This window comes from Phocoena phocoena, chromosome 7 (assembly GCF_963924675.1).
Source record: "Phocoena phocoena chromosome 7, mPhoPho1.1, whole genome shotgun sequence".
Classification (NCBI taxonomy): Eukaryota; Metazoa; Chordata; class Mammalia; order Artiodactyla; family Phocoenidae; genus Phocoena; species Phocoena phocoena.
Genome location: NC_089225.1, coordinates 51168226 through 51192702, shown reverse-complemented (window position 1 = coordinate 51192702; position 24477 = coordinate 51168226). Strand labels below are relative to the sequence as shown.

The following is a 24477-nucleotide window of genomic DNA, read 5'->3' as shown; positions in this document are numbered from 1 at the left end:
AAGACTAGAAACAATCTATTCATAGACTGGTGACTGGTTAAAGAAGGATATGGCATACAACAGAATACTACGTAGCTGTAAGCGAACAGAAAAGAATGAGAAAGCTCTCTGTGAACCTATACGGAGAAATTCCAAGGTATTAAGTTAAATAAAAGGCAAGGTGCAGAGCAGCATATAGAATGCTACTACCATCTCCCACTTGAATTAAACAGGCTAGAGGGAACTCTGTATGTGTATTTGCTAGAGCATACGTAGAAAGTCTCAGGAAGGATGCACAGAAAACCTACAGCATGATTGCCTCTGTGAGGTAGACCGAGAAGATGAGTGACAGGAGTTGAGAGGGCTAGATTTCATGGAATACCCTACTGTACTTTTTGATTTTTAAGCGATTCTTAAGCCATGTGATTGTATTGCCTATTTTAAGAAAGAAATTTTTCTGCCTGAGCCCTGTAGGCATTTGCGTCTGTGATGCAGTATATACTCCAATAAGAAATAAGGGATTGTGCCTTACCAAGTTGAAGAGTTTGTTGTTTTGGGACTTTTTTTTAGGATTGAAAGAGTTTTTTTAATAAGAGTTATTAAAGGTCCCCTGGGTCTTGAAACTGTTGCTCTCAAGTTATTAACGTTTCTTCTGGAAAGTTGCACAGACATAGTGTCTGGCTTTAAATCATACCTATTTTCAGCTTCCCTTAAATCAGGAGTATCTTGTGCCATATCAATTAAAGTAAGTGTACTTTCAATTAAAGGTGTTAAGTATGAGTCCAAAAAAGATTAATTCTTTGTGAAAGGATGACCTTCAGTAGTTAGATCCAATTAGGCATTTTTCCAACTATATTTCATCCTGATGGGACAAGTCTACTACACACCATGAATCACTGTGATCTTTTCAAAGGTGGGTGTTTTAGGTTCAGAGTCATAAAAGAATGACGTGACTAGGCAACCTCCATAACTTGAGCCACCGTTGATGTAGATAAAGATTATGGATGTTGGGTATGTATTACTTTTGTGGGATTGATATGTAAAGAATAAGGATGTGCATGATGATATGTTGGATATGGTTCTCATACCTCTCTGCTCATGACCTTAGAAGAACAAACTAATTTAGACAAGCCCGATCAAAAGAAAAAGAGGAAAGGAACAATGGCATAAATTATGGTCACACCTAATTCCTTTTCATTTTTCCTCCTTCTGTCATTTCATTATTAAACACACTATAAAATAGCTTGCTTTCCTAGTGATTATTTTTTCTTTTTGAATTGTTGTAGTCCTAATTCAACCTTTGCTGACGCACAACACACAAAACGAAGGCATAAATGAACGCTTGCTGATCTTTTTACAGTAACGTGTAAAATGTTGGGGAATATTAATTTTCGCTCAAAAGTTAAAGGGAATCGAACATTTGTATTTGCGTTAGGTATTTCCAGTATGGAATTGTTGCTCCTCACTCTGCCACTCATTAACTTTGTAAAAAAAAAAACCATTGAATACCAAAAAATGGGAAACAAGTAATACCTGCTTTGTATATTTCAAAGGTTTATTATCAGGATCAGATGAAATTTGGTATCAGTATTTCTCAAAATGTGGTCCTGTAACCCCCGGGGGGTCCTTGAGACCCTTTCAAGGAGCTTATGAGGTGGAAACTATTTTTATAATAATATTAAGACAGTGTCGGCCTTTTTCTCTCTCATTGTTTCACATACATACAGTAGAATTTCCAGTAGCTGGCTACATGATACATGATACTGCAGCAGATTGAATACAAAGGCAAATATAAGAATCCAGCTACCTGAAGACAGACATTACAGAGGTTTACAAAAATAGAAAACAATGCATACTTTTCACTGATTTGTTTTTCTTTTGGAACGTAAAATAATTTTATGTAAAAATTTTTTTTTGACATTAACATGTGATGGACTGATTTTCATTTTCAAGTGAATTAATAAATATTTTAAAACTTATCAGTTTTAATACCTAATACAGTAAATATTGATAGGTACAACCGACATAAACAAAAGTTCCTTAGGGGGTCCTTGATACTTTTTAAGAATGTAAAAGAGTCCTAAGACCAAAAAGTTTGAGAACTGCTGACGGATATGAAAACACTGTTTAATGTGTGGTGACATTGTAGTTTATGAAGAAAATTCAGGCAACATGCGGACAGCCCTTCCAGTGCAGGCACTGGTTGTTCATGGCCCACTCCACCTCCAGGGCAGGCTTGCTTTCCCTGGTGTCCAAGATGATCTCTGAACCATCTACAGTTGCCTGCAATTTCATGTGTCGGTCATGTGTCTGCTTTTTTAGTGGGAGCATTCACAATTTTCACAGTTTTCAGATTCTCAGAAGGTCCTGAAAGAAGCACAGCTATAGGAATTGCTGATGTCCGCTAGTTCCCATTCTGTCTTCGAGGGGAGTAGCGATAAAGTCGTGGTGCGGACACCCGAAAGGAGATGCTGAGGTTCCAGGCTCTCATGTCGGTAGCCTGGGCTTGGTTGTCTCTGGAGTTCCTGACCCTTTACCTCTCTGGTTGTGGAAGGTATTAGACTTGGGTCAGCTTCTTTAGGCACTGCGAGAAAGGCTTTCTCTCAGTTGGTACCATGCCTTTGTCATCGTTCTGGGCCTCCTCACACTTGGTGTCGTAGGATGTGGTAGGACATAAAGAACCACCATCAGGCTATGGACCAAAAAGGGCCCATAGACTGACATCATCAAGATTCGGGCACTGTACCTAGAGACCAGGAGATATTACCAGAGTTTTAGAGTATCAAAGGGTTTGATCAGACTTTCCTGGCACTGGAAGGAGGATGTTCAGGGCTTGGTGTTCAGACCATCTCTGTCTCTGTCTCTGGCACTCTTGGCAGCTGAGCAAAGGGTTGAATGCATACAGAAATTACTATTTCATGTGTCCTACTGCAGTTTCCTAAAAGTTTTTTTTTTTTAATTAACGTTAATTCTAGCATCTGTCGAGAGTTACTCATAATATTTTAGTGTTCTTATGAGAAAATAAAACCATTCTAATTATAACTCACTGGCCTTTACTATTATGTCTTGAAATTAATATGAATGGAAAACTCATATCTTAGATACTTATTTGTTCCATATTTCCCCAGTGTCATTTGATATTTTGATTGAATGTACATAATGTGTCTATTGTAGTTTTATGTAAGCATTTTAAATTTCTTAAAAGTTTTATATATTCAGTGGGCAATTTCATAACATTCAGAGGTCCCCCTCTATTTATTTAGATAAAATTTTTAACAACAAAATACACATCTTATTCTGGACATTTTTGTTGTATGATTTAATGTATAGTGCTGTTGTGAAATTTATCGCTAAGGCTATCTTCCTTGTTTGTTTCACTTTTAAAAATAATTTGAGGGGACTTCCCTGGTGGTACAGTGGTTAAGACTTCGCCTTCCAATGCAGCGGGTGTGGGTTCAATCCCTGGTCGGGGAGCTAAGATCCTACAGGCTTCTCGGCCAAAAAACCAAAACAAAAAACAGAAGCAATAGTGTGACAAATTCAATGAAAACTTTAAAAATGGTCCACATCAAAAAAAAAAAAAAAAAAACTTAAAAAAATAATTTGATAAAATACTATTTTCCCAGGAAAGATATGAAAAATGTATTGAATACTATTTATGCTAGACTAAAAGCTTCTGAAATTTTTAATTATGGAATTAAATTTAAGGTTACTGATTTAGTGTAGATTTTATAAAAGGAGCATTTAGTTTTGGAATTTTGTGATACAATCATGTTTGTATAAGGTAAATTCAATCAGTTAAACAATATCTCCTTTATTCTTGTCATAACTGCCTCTTCCAGTGGAAGAAGTATTTAGAAGTAACCCACAACTATTAAATGCTATCTATATGTCAGAAGCATCTTGTAAAAATTGGAATACATTTAGTTTGGTTAAACTCTGCTTCATTAGATTTTTTTTTTTTTTTTTTTTTTTTTTTTTGCGATACGCGGGCCTCTCACTGCTGTGGCCTCTCCCGTTGTGGAGCACAGGCTCCGGACGCGCAGGCTCAGCGGCCATGGCTCACGGGCCCAGCCGCTGCCGCGGCATGTGGGATCTTCCCGGACCGGGGCACGAACCCATGTCCCCTGCATCGGCAGGCAGACCCTCAACCACTGCGCCACCAGGGAAGCCCTTCATTAGATTTTAATGTGCTATTTGTTATGTATTTCAGGAATTCCAGAAAGGAACTTAATGATATACGATTTGAGTTTACTCCAGGAAGAGGTAAGCTTTAATTGAAATTATCATTTTATTGCTACCAAGAGCATTTCAGAAATTACTAGCATGTGGTTATAATTTGCTATTCAAAAATGTGTTCTCTAAAAACGAAGGAAGGAAGAAAGGAAGGATTTGCAATAATTGTGGGGAATCCAAACTGAACCCACTACTGACTGCATGAATTCCAGTGACACGTGCTGCACAGAATATACACACTTATAAATTACATCTGTTAGCTCGACCATGAAAAGAAGTGCTGGTGTGGTGATTCGGGGCCTAAAAGACATTATGATGAGTGTGATGAGACGCGCGTAGCAGTCTTAATTAGGGTTGAGCAACAAACAGTGACATCAGACCAAAAGGTAGCATACTTTGCCTCTCTGTTGTCGGTTCAGATTACACGAAGCCTGGGCTGAGGAGTATATGGGCCTCTACTTGCTGCAGGCACCGCTAGGAAACTTGGTAGGAACAGTGCTAGTCTTGCAGCTGAATATAATTTTAGTATTTTGAGTAGTTATTAAAATAGTTTCAAGGCTAGACTGGTTGCTCTTTTAGCACCTGGATGCCTGGAAGTCATTGAGCCATGTCCTGTTTCTTGGTGTCTCTAGCACCTGGCAGGTGCCTGGTATGCACGAGAATCTCAAGTCATTTTGGTTAATTATTGGATACAGGCTTTGGAGATCACGACTTCAGTTGTTAAACAAAAATTGCTCTTTGCACTCTTTAGTTCATAACCAAAACAATCTAGAGAAGTGAAAAACAGATGCTAATGCTGAGACTGGAGCTGTTCAGCTTGATCTCTGGTTTCAGACTTTTATATACATGAAAACAGCCTCGATGTCTCATTAGTCTTATACATTTGAACATATTAATATATGTAAGCTAATAACATTCTCTATTTTATGTATTAGAACTCCACGTAAATTTTTATTCGATTAAATAAATTGTATTTGCTAAAAATTTGAAAACCGGAAACTTTCTAGCTTGATAGCTAGTCAATCAGTTAACTCCTTGACCTCCCTGCTGTTATCAACTGTAAGAAGACACAAACTCAAATGCTTACAGGAGCCAAAGTGAATGGTGGGAACTTCAGAAAACCAAAGAGTTCTGTCTAAATACATTCAGGTTCAGTGCCCACCAAACAAAATATGTTCCTGGGCCATAGGTGGTCAGTCATAGATTCACTGGCCCTGATGTCTAGTCCCCTGTAAACACAAAGATTTCATGATTTCCAGTATATTTGAATTAAATTAAACATATCTTTTTACAAAAGAAATGTGAATAAGGCCCTAGTGAATTTCCTAACTGATCTTTCTTTCTGGGGGCAGTCTTTGACAATTTAGTCAGTCTGTGAAATTAAACAGTTGCCGGTTGCTGTTATCAAAAAGCTGTTTTGTCATAATATAAAGATATGGAGCAGCCAATACTGTAATAAAATCTAGCAATTATATAATAAATGTTTCAAGTATAGTAAGTAAAAGAATTCTTATTTTAAGGGTTTCTTTTCATCTGATTGTGTAAGATTGACAGTGGCAATAAGAATCAATTTTAATTTCAAAGGTACCAAGGAAATGAATTTCTGAGTTGAGGATTGCTGGGGATAAGACGGCCTTATCAGCGTTACCTGGCCCTTTGTGCTAGCTTTGGCAACCTCATTTGCCATGGTTAGATTCAGAGCCTCTGTTTTTGTTGCCCAGACAGAAACCATAGTGCTCGCTTCCTGATGATAGCTGGCCTTCCCTGGGGAGCGGGCACAGCCGTTTAGTTTCAGAAACACCATAGCTATATCACTGTACCTCTGTGATTACTGATGCTGTCTGCATTTGAGATGTTGTTTGCGCTCGATCTGTGCATGCATACCATGTGTACTATGTCTCTGGTGTATACACAGATAAATATATACGTCATTGAGTGTATAATAGGAACATATCAAATATTCTGTCGTCATTTGAGGGCAAGCCCTTTGTGTTTACTATGTTGCTGTAATGGTCTAGAAAGCAGGGCGTGCGTGATTATGATTATTTAGCCCGTTTACACATTAGGAATGTCAAGCAACTTAAAGAAAAATAAATTACCAATTACCTTCAAGTTTTTGTTCTAAACTATTACTGATATATTACTTAACATGCACGAAAAATAACTGCTTAATGGCACACACACAGACAAGGAATATTTCCATTTTGACCAACCAGCACAACCCTTTTGCTATTTTAATATGACTCATTTGGTACCCAAGAGTCCTGAAAATAGTCAGAGGTGCTGTACACTTTGATCATTTGGGAACGTTAATTTGCTTCCGTACTGCTTTAGTGCTAGCCCTCAATGTGACTTTGTTGATTATTCCATTCTCAGCTACTTTCTTTGATTATAGCTCCTTACTCAAGTGTAAGATCTTACTGATACTTTAGAGATGGTGGTAACACATCCAGTTGCTTTTAACCACTGACTACTCTGTGCCCGGTGTCTACGAGGCAGGCACTTTAATTCAATAGGCTTCTTTTCCTGAAGTTTCTAGTGGCATCCAGGAAGATGGCGATTGTGAGGCTGAATGTTCTAAAGCGACATCATTTTCAGAGTAGAGCCTTTCATTATGCTACCTTGGGTTCCATGCTATGAGAGGTTTTATCTCTGAGAGAATTTTATAAGGTGTTTCTTGTACTTCTAACAGTTAAGGACAAGGCCCAAGATAAGCCCACCTTTTTTTTTTTTTTTAAGCGCACCTTGTATGGAATTTCATTATTTAGTAAGATTTCTATGTTTTTCTTTTCCATTTTCTTCATTCCATTTCACTGAATGAGTAAAATGATAGAATACCACAGTTTCTCTGAAAGTACAAAGAATATATATCAGTTCTCAAATTGTTATTGGAGATTTAGGAAATAGGGCCATGTATGAGGGAGAAAGAGCACAAGGGTGTAAGGAGCATTTCACATGACCTTTGGCTGCCCCATCATCATCAATTACCATTTGTTGAGTAATTACTATGAGTCAGACCCTGGGCTAATAAGCACATTAAAGCCCAGTGTGAAAGATAATTGTACCTTCAACTATGTGCTCATGCAGGTACACACACATACACCCCACACACTTGAGCCCACTTACATAATCACCACATGTGAAACACAGACTAAGCAGGGAAACCCAGTCTGTGTTGAGGAAAGGCTTTGGCATAGCAAACTGCAGTTCAGTTTAGGTGCTTGTTTGATTCAGGAGCTATGCTTTCCCAGTTTCTTCTTATCCAGCTATAGTATGCGCTATTTGTGAGAATATCAGGCTGCCATGGAGACCATGTCATCTCCCTTGTGAAAACGTAGGGGTTCATAATGGTTCTTTGAGCACATGGCAATTTATCAATTTCCCTTTACAAAGTCTTCAGACAGACGTCTCACTATTATCGTGTTCGTGTATAACCTCTCAATTAAGTAATTTCAGTTATATTCACTTGCTACAGCCTGTTCAGTCCCATCTTTATGAGATTGCTAACTCCTGTCACTTATCATTGAGAAACTACATTCTTTTATCCAACCACATTTTCTAAGAGAATGAGTCTGTTGCTATCAAATGATCAATGTCATGTTAAAGGATTTTCTTAATAGCATAAATTTAAAGAGCTCATCTTAATAGTCCAACAAGCTCATAGGCTGTTTGTACCAAATATAAGGTTGTATCAAATGCTACGTCTTCAACCTTTGCCATAAGTTCTAACTCAGTAGCTACTAATGATAGAAAAGGATTGATGGTGGCTGGAGTTTACCTTGGCAAGAAAGAAGAGCAGTGTTCATAGGGAACAGTTATGAGCTAACTTCTAGAGGGGCATTTGAGAATAATTCAGATAGTAGACAAAGGGTAATAGTTTTTTGGTTCAATAAAAATGAAACAATAAGTTTGTAAAACCTCTGTTGAATAAAGAGCAGGATGCAAATTGTACGTGGCAAAAGTATTTCACATTTTGCTTCTGATTTTTCCTCCTGATAGAATCTGAATTGTTGAATTGAAACACACATGGGTGATTTTTCTAAATGAAAAATCTATATTTTACATTGTACTGGATTTTGGGGTTTTATTGTATGGTTACTGATACACCTTCATTTCACGTTTGGGCAGATACGGCAGACGGCGTTTCTCAGGAGCTCTTCTCTGCTGGCTTAGTCGATGGTCATGATGTAGTTATAGGTAAGTCACTTTTTAATGCATGTAGTGTCATTTTGTTGATACATCAAATGGAAATGCACTTAGAAACAAAAGTTTTCATAAAGGAATAATTCTGTGAATTTCTGAAAATTTCTTGAGTTCTTTTATGTGAAATAGGTATATTTAAGAGTCATATTTAACTTCCTGTTTAAATTACATTTAACTTAAATGTAATTCTGTTCCATTTGTCTGGATGTGATTTATCCAATGCAGAACGTCACTTATTGGAGATAAAACAAAGAACCTAGAAGACTGAAACGTCCATGACATAGCAAACCCAAGATACTATAAATTCCATGCAGCAAAGTATGGGAGCTTCTGAGGTCCTTTCTCTGAGTTTCTCTATTCTTTTTCCTAGCTCTTAGTAAGGTTCATTCATTATAAAGTTTTAGGTTGGTTAGGACTTAACGATCATTCAGGCCAGTTCTACCATTGTGTAGACAAGGAAGCGAATTCCTAAAGTGATTCAGTGGTTTGTCCAGGGCCATGCAGCTGGGTTGTGGCAGAATCACCACACTTTGAGACTGTGGCTCTTTCTACTACTTTTAGAATCAAGAAAAAGCTGCGTGGAAATAGGGGAGCCTGCTAGCTCTAGGCATGCTGATAGGAGCAAGAAATGACTGCTGGCCAAGCAAGGCAGAAAAGCTGTGTAGAGGCAGAAAGTGTCATCTAAGAAAAAGCATAGCCTGATTCTCCCTAGGGTGAGGGTGAGGGTGAGGGTGAAGGACTCCACACTCTTCAGCAAATTCTGAGTTTATGAAGATTTTATAATGTAGCCTATTACTGCATATTGGCAATGAAGACCCTAAGTAATAAGGATGAGTTAATATTAATTATGACATTATGTTCATTATATTAATTATATATAATTATAATAACACTATAATAGTATTATGATAAAAGTTTCTTTAAAAATATTCAAATCAAAACCAATCCTTGAAATAGCTTGGGCCCCTTAAATGATATGTTTTAACTTTTTAAAAAAATCACTTACTTGAAATAAATCCTTCCCCCAAAATACTAGAGTGTGTCACTAAGAGGGAGCTTGAGGTAGATGTACTTACCCATCAGAATAGTTTGTTCTGGGCTTCCCTGGTGGTGCAGTGGTTGGGAGTCCGCCTGCTGATCTAGGGGGCATGGGGTCGTGCCCGGGTCCGGGAGGATCCCATATGCTGCGGAGCGGCTGGGCCTGTGAGCCATGGCCGCTGGGCCTGTGCGTCCAAAGCCTGTGCTCTGCAATGGGAGAGGCCACAACAGTGAGAGGCCCGCGTACCACACACACAAAAAAGAATAGTTTGTTCTTAGAATCTCTGTAACGTACATCATTATAAAGTAAATTGTTTGGGCTTCCCTGGTGGCGCATTGGTTGAGAATCTGCCTGCCAATGCAGGGGACACGGGTTCAAGCCCTGGTCCGGGAAGATCGCACATGCCGCAGAGCAACTAAGCCCGTGCCCCACAACTACTGAGCCTGCGCTCTAGAGTCCATGTGCCACAACTGCTGAAGCCCGCGCACCTGGAGCCCATGCTCTGCTACAAGAGAAGCCACCGCCATGAGAAGGGTGCGTACCACAATGAAGAGTAGCCCCCGATCGCTGCAACTAGAGAAAGCCCGCACACAGCAACGAAGACCCAGTGCAGCCAAAAATAAATAAATTTATTAAAAAATAAAGTGAATTGTTTTATGTAAATAAGAGTAACAGGGACTTTAGTGGGAGATTGGAATTCTGACTAAAGAATCAGTATCTAATATGTTATTGGTATATAAATATTCATAAATGTAGATACAAAGATATCTTTGTAATTAGAAAAAAGTAAGCTTTTCCTGATTAATTACACATGAAGTGTACACATTGGCCTCACAAGGGAGCTCTGTTTCCTTTGCCAAGTGGTACATGTGTAAAGAGATAGAGACATATTTTAAAGGAAAGTGACATGGACATACAGGTGTGTGTATATATTTCCTTGTATATTGTCTTTCATACTTTACTTTAAAACCTTGTGAGGTCCCATGGCCAGCTGAGTTCTTCCCTCAGTTTTCTGATCAAAGTGAGGGGAATTTGAGTAATAAGATCAATTCAGCTTTGGCATCTATTGTATCAGTAAGTTCCATCTCAGAATTCTTTATGTTAACAGTTGATAAACGTAGATTCTCTCATTTGAAAAAATGAGCACACACCTCTGTGTCTTAGTTTACCTGAAGAAATAAGGAGAAAAGTTAATGGCTAGATCAAGATACCCTGTAAGGTATTGGTATATTTTCCTTAAAGAGAGCTATGGTCCATACCCAAAGCAGCCAGAATTTAAAATTAATTAACAAATAAAAAATAATTTTAAAACACCCACTAATGTCTCCTATTTGGCAAAAAAGTTGAGGAGCACATGGTCTTTTGATTAGAGGTCATCGTGGCAGGTGGTAGGGCACAGGAAGAATGAAGGAGATCCGTGGAAAAGTATCAGGTCACACCTTTATTTAAGCACGATCTTGCTTCAGGCCTACTGTCAAATTTAGTGTACTTCTTCTTTCGCCCCAGGCTCAGCTGAATGTAAGCTAGAGGATTTTGGATTGTTGAGTTTTTTAAAGTGGAAATTAAGGCATAATTCATGTCCAAATTATTGAGTGTGATTTAAATAACCAGAAAGCTTGGGGCTTCCCTGGTGGCGCAGCGGTTGAGAGTCCGCCTGCCGATGCAGGGGACACGGGTTCATGCGCCGGTCCGGGAAGATCCCACATGCCGCTGAGCGGCTGGGCCCGTGAGCCATGGCCGCTGAGCCTGCGCGTCCGGAGCCTGTGCTCCGCAGCGGGAGAGGCCACAACGGTGAGAGACCCGCGTACCGCAAAAAATAATAATAATAATAATAAATAAGCAGAAAGCTTCTGTTTTTCTATGCTGTATTTATTCTTCCCCAAATTTTTCATTTTGCCTTTTTCCCCTTCTTAGAGCTGAAGTGTAGAGTGTTGGAGAGAGACTGAGCATGTGCACTTGTTCCTTATCTAGTAGCAGTACTGACCACACCTCACAGGGAGAGTTACAATGTCTGCATATTTCATTTGATCATCACGTCAGTTCTCTAAGGTAGAGAGGACAGGTTTTAATCAATATTTTATGGACAAAAAAGGGAGGTCAAAAGAAGTTTCTGGGTTATTCTAACTTGTCATAGTCCCTGAACATGGATCTTGTGATTCCAAGCCCAGAGCCTAATCCTGAACCTGACACTCTGTGTACAATTAATCCAATATCTTTAGCCTTGAAGAAGGGACCTAGATAATTTTAACTGGTTTCGGTGTCTCTCGGGGGGAAAAAAAATAGCTTGCCCTTACCTGTTTTTCCTGTATCAGTAGATGATTTATATTCTAAGTGTTGACTATTTGATAGACAGGTGAAATGTGTTTAATTCTGTCCCCTCTAACCCATCTCAGCCCCTCCTGCATCACTTACCTCCCTCTTTACTAGATTTGTCCCGCCAGCACATGGACATGTTTTTGTCTCCCATTCTAAAACCCTCTCTTTACTCCACCTCCCATTACAGCTACTTCTCTTCATCCGCTTGCAACTAAAGTCCTCAAAAGAATTGCCCCTGACTTCAGTTCTTCTTCTACCACTGTCTCTTGAACTCACTCCAGTCAACTTCCTCACTCCACTCAGACTATTTTTTCCAAAGCCATATCTGGGGAAGCACACCCTTGGTAGATAAAATGGCAAATGCAAAGATAGATGTGGCCGGAGTGGAGTGAGCAAGATGGAGGGAGAGAAGATACATGATCTGTGACTGCCTGCCTGCCACGCTCCTAAATCCAGTGGTTAATTCTCAGTGACCTGTCAGCAGCATTGGGCATAGTGGACAATGCCCTGCTCCATAAGTGTTTTCATTTGGTTTTTAAGACTCCATTCTCTCTTGGTTCTCCCACCTTATTTATGCTTCCTTCTTAGTCTTTTTTTTTTGTTGTGATTTTTTGTTTTTTTGCGGTACGTGGGCCTCTCACCGCTGTGGCCTCTTCCATTGCGGAGCACAGGCTCTGGACGCTCAGGCTCAGTGGCCATGGCTCACGGGCCCAGCCGCTCCGCGGCATGTGGGATCTTCCCGGACCGGGGCACGAACCCGCGTCCCCTGCATTGGCAGGCGGACTCTCAACCACGGTGCCACCAGGGAAGCCCTTTAGTCTTTTTTGCTGGTTCCTCTTCATCTCTGACCCAGAAATATTGACATGTCCAAGGACTCTTTCCCTGGATTTCTCCTCTTTTCTCTAGTCACTCACATCCTTGGTGATAACATCTGGTTTCATGGTATTAATGCCTTCCAGTCTCTAACTCCCACATTTGTATCTCCAGCACAGACCTATCCTTTGAATTCCAGACTCATATTCAGCTCTCTTTTTGGCATCTTCACATAGAAGGCTAATCACTGTCCCAGGTTTAATTAACATCTCCAAGAACCAGCCTCGGTTGTTCCTCCCAATCTGCCCCTCCAGCAGCCCTGTACCCTGAGTTGATGTCAGCTCCATCTTTTCAAGTGCATAAGCCCAAAACCTAAGAGTTGTCCTTGACTTTTCTTTCTCTCATAGTCAATATCCAGCCTATCTAAATGTACCCGAGACCCAGCCATTATTCACCATCTCCCATCCTGTTTCAAACCCCTCTCATCTCTCAGTTGAATTATTGCCTCATCTAGTCACTGGTCTCCCTGCTTATGACTTTGCCTCCTTTCAGCTTATTCTCATCACAGCAGCCAGAGAGATACAGGTAAAACATAAGTCAGATACAAAAGGCCACACATATTACGATTCCATGTATATGAAATGACCACAATATGCAAATCTGTAGAGTCAGGACATAGAGTAGTGGTTGCCAGGGCCTGAGAGGGACAGGGAAAAGGGGAGTGACTGCTTAGGGGTCTTGGGCTTCTCTTTGTAGTGCTGAAAGCATTCTGGAATTAGAAGTGGTGATGGTTGTACAACCTTGTGACTATACTAAAAACCACTGAATTGTGCCCTTTAAAAGGGTGCGTTTTATGATATATGAATTACACCTCAATAAAAAAATGTGAGCGAGATCACATTAATGCTTTAAATAAAACTCTAATAGCTCTCCATCCCACATCTCAGTGGCTTACAATCCTCTATATGATCTGTCCCCTGTCATTTCTCAGACCCTTCCCTCTCTTTGGCTCTCCCTCTTCCCCATTTCACCCCAGCCACACTGGCTTTTGTACTTGGGATTCTCCTTCCCCAGGTACACCTGGGTATCTCCTAGTGCTTAAATGCTGCCTCTCAAAGGGGCCTTCCCTGCCCGGCCTACTTAGAATTGCAACCCGCTCCCAACTCTCTACCCCCATCCTTACTTAAGTACTTTACCTAGTCTCTCCCCCATCTAATAGGCTATATTTCATTTATTCATTATTTAACTGTATAGGATTTTCCCTTGAGCATAAGTTTCTTGAAGGCCAGGATTTTCGTTTTGTTAAGTGCTATTTTCCCAGTGCCCCAAACTGTACATTTCATATAGTAGCCACTCAGGAACTTGTTAGAGATAAACAAATGCTACCTTGAAATATAGATATGTCATTAACACTTTCTAAAGAAGGCTATTTTAAGTATAGGATTCAATTATTTTAAGAATCTTGCTTTCAAGAGTACAGAATTCGAGTGACATTTCACAAATATGAAATACATTCACTTGACAAAGTTTGCACCAAAAATAGTCCAGTTCAATTGAGAACATTGGCACGTAGAGGTCTGGGTGATTTCTTGTGTGTGTATTTTTTCAGTTTCCATAATATAAAACAGCTAACATTTAAATAGATTAAACGTTCCTTTTTTTCCCCCCACCAGAATTTCCTCTTGAATCAGAGTAAATGCTTCGGGCAATATAAAAAAAACTGAATAAAGCAATAGTATATGTTACGGTGCAGTGAGTGTTATGACTTTTACTATAATGTGGCAAACAGAATGTTACAAAAAAATTTTCAGTATCCAGCTTCAGGGTAATCTGCCTTTAGTGCCAACCTTCACAAAGCAGAATTCAGACTGAAGGAGCAGTTTAGTGACATGGAGTGATTGCTTTCTCACACAAGCAGAGCAGCACAGAAATGAAATGCAGCATTTGTAGACTGAAACCATAAACCCAGTTCAGTTGTGCTTCAATGCAGCACTACCTTAGGCAAGAAACAGAAAATATATCTAGGCCTTGTGTAAATCAGAACTAAGAATGACAAGCCCTCCTGGGTGGGTGTTCGTTTAAAAAGTAAGTTAACTTTGCAAGATGCAAAACTTGATGCATGTATGAATTTGCTTCTCTTGCCTTGCTGGGATGGCTGACAAATAGACCAGATGTGAGTCCTTGATCCAGTTGTTTCAAAGAGGGACCCTCAGTGAGGCAGCGGAGATACTTGGTCCCTTTGCCTCCTAGTTCAGAAACAGCCCAGCCCATCAGACAGTTTTCTCAGCAGTAGAAGCAGAGAGGAGAGAAAATAAAAAACAAATTCATGTAGAAAAGAAAGCAAAAGTTCTGAATTCTCTTCACGCCTTACGCTACGTGATACTTGTGAGTCTGTTGAATGAGTGTTAGGACCTCAGCAGTGGAAGGAACGTTGATGAGTGTGTTAAGCTAGCCAGTTACCTCTCCTCCTTCTGTCTCCAAGGCCCATTCCAGGGTCCAAGATTTGACAGTGAGTGAATGTGGGAGAGGAAGCCGCTTGGCAGCTGCCTTTTGAGGAAGTGCCTACTGACGGCTCTTTGCTGGGTTTTTACACCACCGTTTCCTGGCTTTGTAACATATGTCTTTTTTTTTTTTTTTTCCCCTTTAAGTGGGTTGAGAACCAGATGTTGGAATTTCTGTGTCCTGAGAAGGGAGCTCTGTTTCTGCATTTCTTTATACAATTTTCCTTTGAGGGATAGGTAAGTTAGCATGGCCCTGGAAGCTAATATTAGCTATATATTGCCATAAGCTCTCTCAGTGGACTTTCGGACATTCTGTTGATGTTCCTGGCATGCTGTTTTCCTGCACATGGAGAATCCTTTTCAAAACCTGTCTGCCCTCAAAGATTCACTGTAAATGCCACCTCCAGGAAGCCTTCTCTGATGCTCACCCCCTCCCTAACGAAATCTAGAGGACAGCTTTTTCTTGTCCTGAACACCAGAGAACTATTTTTACCTTTAGCAACATGTGTCTTTCATCCTTCTCTGCTCCTGGCGCCCACCTTCTCTTTGTGAGGAGGTTGAGTGCACCTTTAGGGCAAGGCCTGTTTTCTATTTTTTTGAATCTCTACCATCCTTGACACACATAGGCACTTCAATATGTTTATGGATAAATGAATAATTTTAATTCCATTTGGGAAATTTAACACTGGAATAGTTCATGAATTGATGACCTGGGCAACAGAAATATTATTGTACCCTCTCAAAACTGAAGAGTAATTCACCATGATTGATTTCTCTCTCTCTCTCTCTCTCTCTCTCTCTCTCTCTCTCTCTCTCTCTCTCTCTCTGCCCACCTTCCCCTTCTTTCTCTCTTTCTTAAGAATTGACTTTTCACATGACTTTTGAGTCTTGCCTCTTGGGTAGGAAATGTGGTTGGTCTCGAAGGCCTTCTGTCTTCCAGTGCTTGCTGGGGTTACAGTGTTTGTCTCGGAAGTATAGACTGTGAGATGGCCTGCATCAGAATCTTACCTCGGGTACGTATTTAAAATGCACATTTCTTGATTCCAGCCTAGAGTTACAGAATCTGGAGTCTTGGGCATAGAGGGTAGAAATTTGCATTTTTAACAAGCATCCCAGGTGATTCTTAAACACAGTAGAATTTTGTGGTTACTTCTTCAGTTCTGCTTGTGGTAAACTTTGGAGACTGATTTAGCTCATTTTATCATCTGTATCTGCTTTTTAATCTCACTAATCTCCTTTGCTTTTCTGCCTGGATTCTCTTCTCCCTTTAGGAGTCTCTTTTAAAACTGTGCCAGTTAACTTTTAAAAACTGTGTGTGTATAAATGGTGTAGATGCGTGGAGGAGCCTCATTGGTATAAATTTTTACCATAATGAGTCATTACAGTTTTATTAAAACTACTACTGCTGCTTGGGGTGCAGTAGGTCCTCCAGGTGGCCTTCACCTTTTATGTTTCTCTACAATGGCAACGTATCTTTAGGCTCCAAAGTACGCAAGCAACAGAATATTTGCTCGTTCGTGAGCATATGGTTGGATGTGTGAAGTGCTTTGTTCCCCCAGCCTTAGCCAGGGATATTTAAGTCTGTTGTGAGAGATCCAGGATTTACTGAGCAGCCGTGCACTTTTACAATGCAAGTCTTGGAAAAGAGTGAACATATTCTATCTTACATTCAGTTCAGTGATTATGCTGTGATGTTTATTGATGTTGAAATTCAATGAAGGAAAACTGTCATTAAAAAATAGTGTCTCTGTTAAGCAACTGTACTATGATTTTTAAATGGGGACAGATAATTTAAAAAAGGAAGAAAATTCGGTAAGCCCTTCCTGGGTTTAGACAGGCTTAGTGTTAGTTAAATGATGTCAATAAGTACAGTCGAGTGACTCCTGATTAAAAGTTGTCTGTATGTTAAGTTTAATAGGCTAGGGAATTAGGGACTATAAGTGGCTTGGGAGAACTATACTGATTACTTTCCTTCTATATATTTACTAGAAATAAATGTTGAACAGTTTGATATGGCACAGGGTTACCATTTTCAAAAATGTGCCACTGCCCATTTGATTGTAGCTCATTGCTCCTGGTTTTCCAAATACCATTTTTTCTTTAAAAAATCCTTATTGAGGGCTTTCCTGGTGGTGCAGTGGTTGAGAGTCCACCTGCCTATGCAGGGGGCACGGGTTCGTGCCCCAGTCCGGGAAGATCCCACATGCCGCGGAGCGGCTGGGCCCGTGAGCCATGGCCGCTGAGCCTGAGCGTCCGGAGCCTGTGCTCTGCAACGGGAGAGGCCACAACAGTGAGAGGCCCGCGTACGGGGAAAAAAAAAAAAAAAAAATCCTTATTGAGGTATTAATGCCTAAGTAGGAAAATTTATTTTTAATTTTAATATGAAAAAATAGTGTACAGAAATTATTTTAAAATATTTACAAGTGGTAGGCTGGACCATCTAATATATATAAAAAATGTACCATGCATTAGATGACTGACCATCTTATTCAGCATTTGTACTCTTTGGCAAGGTGGTAGAATCACAGTTTGGCTGTTTAAATATTTAAAGAGCTGTTTGCTCAGTCGAACACTGGGAGCCAGGCCTGAATAAATATGCAAAGAACAAGCACGTACACATACACACACTCAGCATTAATTTGGTCAGAGACCTAAAAGTTAATATATATTTTAAGTTTGTTTAAGTGCAACAGGAAGACAGACTAAAGTAAAATACAATTTTTGTTTTAACAAAGTATCATTTTTATAGTCTTTTTGACCATACTCCTCCTGTCCCCCAAAATTCAAGGAAATTAAACATAAGGAAAGTTTTCCTAGCAAACCAAATCAGAACCCTGAAAGAAGCTGCCTACTCCTATGGTTGAACCCACTGCCAGCCTTAGCCACCCCCTCTGCTTACTTATCTGCAGATTCCAATGGAAAATGATTGACTATCCTGATAAGGGTTGACAGACTTATTGTTTACAAAGACATCTGATTTGGGGGGTGTGGGGGGTGATTCAAAATTACCTTTCAAAATGGGGGCAAAGGTTATTTCCAGGAAGTTCTAAAAAGCATAAAATCTGTAATTTCCCCCAAAGGTGTTCTCAGTTTCTGTATCACATGATTATGAATCAGTACATCAGTAGACCACACCGTAAGCTGTGATTTTCTAATTAACTTTGTCACTTTTTATTTAGTCAGGAGTTGTGGATCCTCTTTAAAACCACTGATAAAGTTAGACTCCAGTTAAGATCTGGGCTTAATTTCACTTAAGTGAAACAAGAGCTTGCTAGTGGATTAGTTGTAGACATCCACTGTCAGTCTTGCTTTTTTCAATTACTTTAAATTGTTCTATTTTAATTTATGTTAATCTGTCTTGTAAGTCTAGAATCAGATACGCCTGACGATTGCATTCAATCCAGCCAAACTTTCTGACTATAGTATTACAATAAACCCCAAATACCGATCCCTACTTGTACTGAGAATGTCTTTCTGGTGGAAGTAAAGTAGGTTTAATCTGGTGCAGGAAACCTAGTTTTTCTGATATTATATATTTTTCTAACACTACCAAGTATATAGGATTTAAAGGAAATGGCTCTTTTGCTGAGCAACCTATTTTATTAGTAGATTGATCTGTTTTGGGCTGTAGTGTATGTGTGTGTGTGTGTGTGTGTGTTTGTTTACCCACTTCAGAAATCTCTGGCCCGTGGAATTTTAACTATTCCATCAATAGTACAATATTGCAGATATAAGTAGATTCTTAGTTGTGCTTGTTAGTAGATTGACAAGCAGATCTCTTAATACCAAGCCAAATCTCTGCTGCATTTTTTACTCTATTAGTAAAAAAAAGTCACTGCCTCCTAATTTCTTCTATAACAGAAAATAAACTTGTATATCCAATCAAGAACATTTTAAAGCCAAGAAAGAAAATTAGGTCAACATTTTTGACGAAATGTGGGCTTATTGTCATTTATTTTTGGCTTCCTATCCAATTACACTCTTAACCTTGATTCTATATCTTGTATTTGGTTACCATTTTTCTAAAACAAAGAGTTCCTTCCTGCTGACTCTTAAGAATACCTTCTTCTTAATCCTGCACTACTTACATTTAGCATCCAAAAGGTGTCTAAGAATGTTTCACCCCAGATTCATTGAAAACAAGGAGAGGCCTCGATTGGTCACATTCTAATAGACTGTGACACACGCCCATCTCTGATGAGCCATAGAACCATCCAGCAGGAATCTGTAGTCAGGATATCATTTGAATAGCCATGGATGTAAACCCGCGGGCCTGGCTCCATGCCCCTTCTGGCTAGAGTACACTATGGCAGAAAGTGAAGAAGAGGCTGTCCATTAGACCTGGCAGACAGGTTTGGGTGGGTTTTTTAAAATTTTGCCTAATTTTTTAATAGGCAAAGATTAACGCCTTAATCTTCACCCTTAGGGAACTTGGTCAGCCGCGAGAAGATTGTTACTTGAAATAAGAATGCCAAATTCAAAGCATCTTTTCAGTAATAGGCCCCCAGGAGGTCTAATTTATAATGGATTTTGAGCCTCCTTACCCGTCTGTGATTGTTAGCCAGGTCTTTAGAAACTCAGTGTGCTCGTGATCCTTTTCTTCATTGGAGGGATGGATCCGGGGTCAGAATTCTACTGCCAGGTCTCTGCACTTTCTAATCTGTCTGTGATACGCAGGGTCAGAAGGACAGGAGAGACTTCCAAATGGCTTAGGCAGTAGCCTTGCTTTCCTCCCCTGTGAGCTGACTGTTCATTCCTCACACAGACTTCTCACTGTTCTGCTTCTAATTCTTGCAGTTGTCAGTGGAACTGATTGATAAGGTGAGAATGGCATACACTGGAAATCTGGTATCTAACAGAAAGGTAGAATACAGGTGAGAGGACATGACTTGGACAGCACAACTCTTGGGAAGGATAAAATGCCAAAGGTTATCTGACTCATGGGATTCTTGGCCCTGGCACAGGAGACTGGAGCTCTAAGGATTTCTTTAAAACTGAAAAGTTGGGGACTTTTCCTGGTGGCGCAGTGGTTTAGAATCCGCCTGCCAATGCAGGGGACACGGGTTCGATCCCTGGTCTGGGAAGATCCCACATGCCGTGGAGCAAGTAAGCCCATGCACCGCAACGAAGAGTAACCCCCGCTCTCCACAACTAGAGGAAGCGCGCGCACAGCAATGAAGACCCAACGCAGCCAATAAATAAATAATTAAAAAAAATAAAAACACATGGAGTTTTAACAAAACACAAAAAGATGAAAAGTTGGCTTTTTAATTTAGTGCTCGTGAAAATTGTCATTAGGTGACGAATGGGGATGAGAAATGAACTTGATTTTTTTTTTTCAGGATGAATTTTTTTTTTTAACATCATAAATACAGAATTCTGCACTTGAAAGAGCTCTGAACAGTGGGTTTACATGATTAATCTGCAATAATTAAATAGAACAGCTCACGCTTGTTGGCGTACCCTGAAATACCCATGCAGATCAGATGTCTGTAGACTAAATAGTTCTTAGCCAATAGTAACAGATATTCCTCTGGGATATTACTGGGAGTCTCCAAAGGAATGTGTCCCAGGGGTTCTTAAATCGCTCTGTTAGTGCTGGTTACCATGTGGCAGGTTCATTGGCTCCCACTTGTTCCCTGCCCAAGAGACTCTTGAAGAAGCCTCACCAACGTCACCAGCCAGCATGAGGGCCTGAGTGCTCACCTCAGGGGTGCTGCTTCCAGAAGGTCCCAGGGGGCTTCTTGTGATTCAGCCAGAGTGGTGGTTGCTTTCATGCAGAAGTGGGGAGAAGCGCCTTCTACCACACTTGTCATCCAGGCCCTGAAGCTGCCCTTCTTCATTTACTCAATAAATAAAGCATCTCGTCTACGCTGTGCCAGGTACACCAGGTGAACAAAAGAGACAGGGTTCTTGGCCCCCGTGAAGCCTCCAGTCTCACAGAAAAGGCAGACATTAAGTCAATACACAGGTAGAAGTGAAATTACAAATTGTGAGGAGTGTGCAGGAAAAGCAATGTGCTACAGAGGCAATAACCAATAGTGGGGGTCTGGGGGGTGCTTCTCATTTAGATTCAAGAGCAGAGTGAGCCACTCCGAGGGAGAAATATTTGAGTGAAGTCCTGGATTTAGCCTGGCCATCCCGGGCAGACACACAGCCTGTGCAAAGATGATGAGCTTTGTAAAAGATGACCAGTGTGGCCAGAAGAGGTGAGCGAGGAGAGGGTGATATGAAATAAAGCCAGGTAGGAGTGAGGGCTGGATAGTGTAGGACCTTGTAAATAGCCGCTAGTCATAATGCCTCGTGAATACTAAGTTCTGGTTGTTCAACTTTGATTGTCTCTATGTAGGTAAAGTAGAAATCCTGCGCCTTTCTTGCCTTTTTCCTATCAGGGCAAATAAATGCTTCCCTTTAGCCTCATTTATTCTGCCAGGGAATCTAAGCAGTTTACGAAAGCTTGGATCCCTTTGCTGCCTGAACTTGGTGCCCATTTTGACCAAAGTGAGTAGGAACCACAGAAGGAAAAGGACAGTAGCCCTAGAAGATTTGAGAAGTAAAAACTGAATGGTGTTTCAACATTCTAGGTTCATTTAAGTTTGAGGGCATTAGAAAAGTGACTTGTGATTTATTGTTTGGGGATCAGAAAATTTCAGAGATATCTTCCAGTAATTCTGAATCCAGTTATTCAATCAAAGGGAAATAAGGATTCCTAGCAAAGACAAAACTTGGATACTAATTGCAGACATTTTCTTTATATTAATTGTAACCAAGGGGCCTTCATGTATATTCCCAAAGAGGATGAAGTATATTTTCCATTTCATAATATTGCCTAATTCTCACACAAATTATGGAGTGAGCTAAGATAGTACCATACAGTAGAACTGTAGATACAGTTAGAACTGTTATCATTATAATAGAGTACAGAAGACATAAACTATTCATGTTCATTGGGTTAAAGAAAACTTGCCATTTCAAGTCCATTAATTGCAGTTGAACTTGGTAAATTTGTTTTCAGGGACTGATACTCTAATACCTAAAGTAGGCTTTCAGGTGGCCTCATGTTCAGAATGCAGGCGTAGTAAAATAACTTCTTGTTTAGCTAACCTTTGTCCTGGTGAACTGGCTATAGAGTTGTGACAGTGTTTTCTCACAGTAGTGATATCTAGAGTGTTTATCAACTAGTAAAGCTGTCTGACAGTGCTGGCCATGCCTTTTTTACCCTCTCCCCTTTATTGGCTTTATTCTCTATGGAGTTCTTTCTAGGAAAAAATCTTTTCAAACTTCTGAGAAGTAGAGGTAATAAAAACATTAAATGGCATAGAAATTACTATACAAGCTTCCAGGCTCCTTTAGCTGACATCTCCTATAATTATTTGAATAACTGATTTCAGATTGGTGATTGGTAAATTTGGGTAAAATCAAATTTTACATGTTTCTTGAGTGTCTGCTTTCCACAGTCCCTGCTTTTTGTGATTAAACTCATAAAACATCCTCCATCTTATTTCTTAGACTCTCCAAATCCGAAGCATATAGAGACCGTGTGGTGTAGGGACGGGAGTGACCGCTTTCAAATTAGACAGATTCGAGTTCGGATCCCAGCTCTGTCAGTTATTAGGTGTGACATTGGGAAGTTAGTTCTTCTCTCTAGTCTTCAGTTTCTTCTTTACCCATAGAGGGACCCACTTAACTCGTAGAGCTGTTATGAGTGTTACTTGATTACGTGGAGAGGTTGGTGTGATAGCGGGCCCACAGAGGCACTCAGTAAGTTCTTCCCTCTTTCTATTTTGGAGTGAATTCATCTGGCCTCCTATCCACTATGATACTACTTCTGTGAAATGCCAGTCAGAGAATGTAAGGCAGTCCTGCAGTTTCCCAGAATAAGATGGGAGTTCCTTGGCGGGGGCTGGAGGTAGAGACTCCGCTTTGGGGAGAATGACCGAAACACTGCGGTCTACATAGGGTTTATGAGATTCACTGTTAGTCACCTCTGCCGCCTCTGTGCTAGCACTGGGAGTTACCTTCCCCCGTTACTGCTCTGGCCCAAGCAGTGCTGGAAAGTGGTGTAAAAACAACAGAATGAACAGCGACACGCAGGAACAGGCAACTAGATAACTGGTCCTACCCAGTTGTTTACTGGAGGTCAGCCTGGTGTGTGACTCTGAGGACACCTCCTTGTTTAGTTTTCTGCCTGCTTCCCTGTGACTGAAGTTTCTCATTCCTACTGCCTGGGAAGACGTCACACACATGTGTACTGGGTGGCCTAAGAAGACAGGTCCAAAGAGAAATGTGAATTCCCTTGTTTCCCTGAAGCTTGCCTTTGAGCTCTATATCTACAGCTGTGAGCTGCCTCTTTCTCCATCACCTTTTGAGTTATAGTTCCTTCACCAAAGACCTACCTCTTTTCTCTGAACTTGGCGGCAGGAATGTCCACCAGCTTCAGGAGGAGTTTACACGCCTGCCTCAAGGAAACACACTGCTTTCTCATGGGCGTGCAGTGGTACTCATCAGCCTCAGCAGGACAGCCCAAACAGGAGACAGTGCAATAAGCCTGATACTTCTGCAGAAGGATAGCCAACCTCCATGAACTTGACCTGCTGAATTAAGTGGTGCTCGCAGTTCCCTCTGTAAAATGCACTAGTGATGCCCAGGGCGTGCTGGCTGCTCACTGCTGGGAGATGACACTCTAGTCTGTCCCCCCAGCGCCACCCCCGTATCAGCTCCCACCAGGGAAGGTCCATGTTTAACAAGAGTTTGTTCCCATGTTTGTTTATGCAGGTTTACTTCTTAGTAAAATTATATCATTTAAATAAGTGATAAAAGATTAGTTCCAAAAGTGAGTTGTTTGTTCAAAAAAACAAGTGGGATCCTTGGGGAAATCTATTAATAAAGGCAAATTGTTACCTACATGGGAAAACAATCTAAAAAATGAGTGGATATATGTATAACTGATTCACTTTGCTGTACACCAGAAACTAATACAACCTTGTAAATCAACTATACCCCAATACAAATTATTTTTTAAAAAAGCAAATTGTTGTGACTTCCCTGGTGGTCCAGTGGTAAAGAATCCACCATCCAATGCAGAGGATGCGGGTTCAATCCCTGGTGAGGGAACTAAGATCCCACATGCCTCGGGGCAACTAAGCCCACGCACCACCACTACTGAGCTCACGCACCTCAAAGAGAGAGCCCACGTGCCGCAAACTACAGAGCCCACACACCCTGGAGCCTGCGCACCACAACTAGAGAGAGAAAGCCCACGCACTACAAGTGGAGAGAAGCCCGTGTGCCGCAGCTAGAGAGAAACCCAAGCAGACTGCACGCCGTACGAAGAAGATCCCACATGCCTCAACAAAGATCCCGTGTGTCACAACTAAGACCCGATGCAGC

At 40.6% G+C, this 24477-nt stretch overlaps 1 protein-coding gene across 2 annotated transcripts in view; it reads left to right on the top strand.

Moving 5' to 3' along the window:
* Positions 1–24477, top strand: part of STK39 (serine/threonine kinase 39) — a 302705-nt gene that overhangs the window by 238945 nt on the left and 39283 nt on the right. For both annotated transcript variants that reach the window (XM_065880429.1, XM_065880428.1), the window contains 2 exons: positions 4193–4245; positions 8344–8412. In XM_065880429.1, coding sequence (XP_065736501.1) covers positions 4193–4245; positions 8344–8412 — 122 coding nt within the window. The remainder of the gene's footprint in view (positions 1–4192; positions 4246–8343; positions 8413–24477) is intronic.